Source organism: Monocercomonoides exilis (genome assembly GCF_001643675.1).
Source record: "Monocercomonoides exilis strain PA203 chromosome Unknown scaffold94-26404, whole genome shotgun sequence".
NCBI classification, from domain to species: Eukaryota; Preaxostyla; order Oxymonadida; family Polymastigidae; genus Monocercomonoides; species Monocercomonoides exilis.
Genome location: NW_027150639.1, coordinates 6572 through 7968, shown reverse-complemented (window position 1 = coordinate 7968; position 1397 = coordinate 6572). Strand labels below are relative to the sequence as shown.

The following is a 1397-nucleotide window of genomic DNA, read 5'->3' as shown; positions in this document are numbered from 1 at the left end:
GGAATGGCTTATAATTGGCTGGTTGGATAAAGGAAGGAGACTTGTCTTTTTTCTTTGTCTGATTCGGATTCTTTTATAAGGGTTTCAGTTTTTGTGTTGCTTGATTATAACAGTTGCCGTTTCTTTGATCTGGATATCCTTTATTTAATCGAAAGATTGTCCCAATATTTATAGCTAGATTACAGTTGGGGTGGCAACATCACACTGATAATATTATATGCTATGGCTTTTATTTAAAATAACAACCGACTTAGAACTGGAACGGACAAGGGGAATCCGACTGTTTAATTAAAACACAGCAATGTGATGGCTGGAAAACGGTGTTAACACATTGTGATTTCTGCCCAGTGCTCTGAATGTCAAAGTGAAGAAATTCAATCAAGCGCGGGTAAACGGCGGGAGTAACTATGACTCTCAACTAATAATATATAAAAGGGAGGCAAAAGTGAGATATCTTTCAATGGAAGAAGGGTATTTTGACTCACTAGTCGAACTGGTGATATGAAAAAAAGGAAAATGGTGAAATGAAAAGAAAAATACTTAGGATTCTGAAAAGGGTCCTGGTATCAGGCATTTGACTATATGGTGGCAATGGGGACCACCTGGACAGCCATTCCTTGATTTATTGGTTTCAAGGGTCTCTAAGACATGGTGTTCCCAATTATAACATAAGGGATTATGGCATAAATGGGATACTGTGTAATCCGAATTGTAAAAATTTGGATCAAGAAGGAATGACATCCGATAGGCAATTGGTCTGTATCTTTTCTTATCTGTCAATTCTGGGTCGGTGAAGTTGTATTGATACTTCCCTTCTGCAGTTTTGGTGAATCCGACTGGTAGATTTGTATCGTCGATGACTTTGCAATGCATTGTTATTGGACCAAACCAGGTTGAGATAGTGGTTGGATGATCAATCCAGACATTTTTGAGATCTGATTTGTACTTTTCTACTATAAGATCCCTGGAGGAAAGAGATTTCTGACGTTTAACCATTGATTCCTTCTGAACTGTGGGCACACCAGCGGCAACACAACCTGGTACGGGGAAGGCTTCCAGCAAGGGTAATGGAGGAAAATAATCTGTTATCTTTGACATGAGTTAATCCCGTGGCGAATCTGAAAAGTGTGAACTTGTCGAGATCGTCGTAGAGCACGGTAAGGTGTGGGTCTGCTTGGTCGGGAAGGGAATAATCACATCTGTTGATGAAACATTTGTATTTATTCCCCAACCATCCAAGGAGGCTTAAGGGACGTGCCATTCCACACGATGGTTAAAGTGTGCAATGTTTTGAATAGCTCCCACAGAGCGAAGCAACATTGGGTCAAAGGTTTTCCTATTGGAAAGGTTTTGATTGATTAAAATGCTTAAGGTAGCCAAATGCCTCGTCGGTTAAT

The 1397-nt window shown here is 39.9% G+C and overlaps 1 protein-coding gene across 1 annotated transcript; it reads right to left on the bottom strand.

Moving 5' to 3' along the window:
* Positions 1 to 578: 578 nt before the first annotated feature.
* On the bottom strand, positions 579 to 1098 carry MONOS_18498 (uncharacterized protein; the record flags this gene model as incomplete). Its single annotated transcript, XM_067871522.1, has 2 exons — positions 579 to 641; positions 697 to 1098. 2 exons carry the CDS (start codon positions 1096 to 1098, stop codon positions 579 to 581), a joined length of 465 nt encoding a protein of 154 aa, XP_067718527.1.
* Positions 1099 to 1397: the final 299 nt, after the last annotated feature.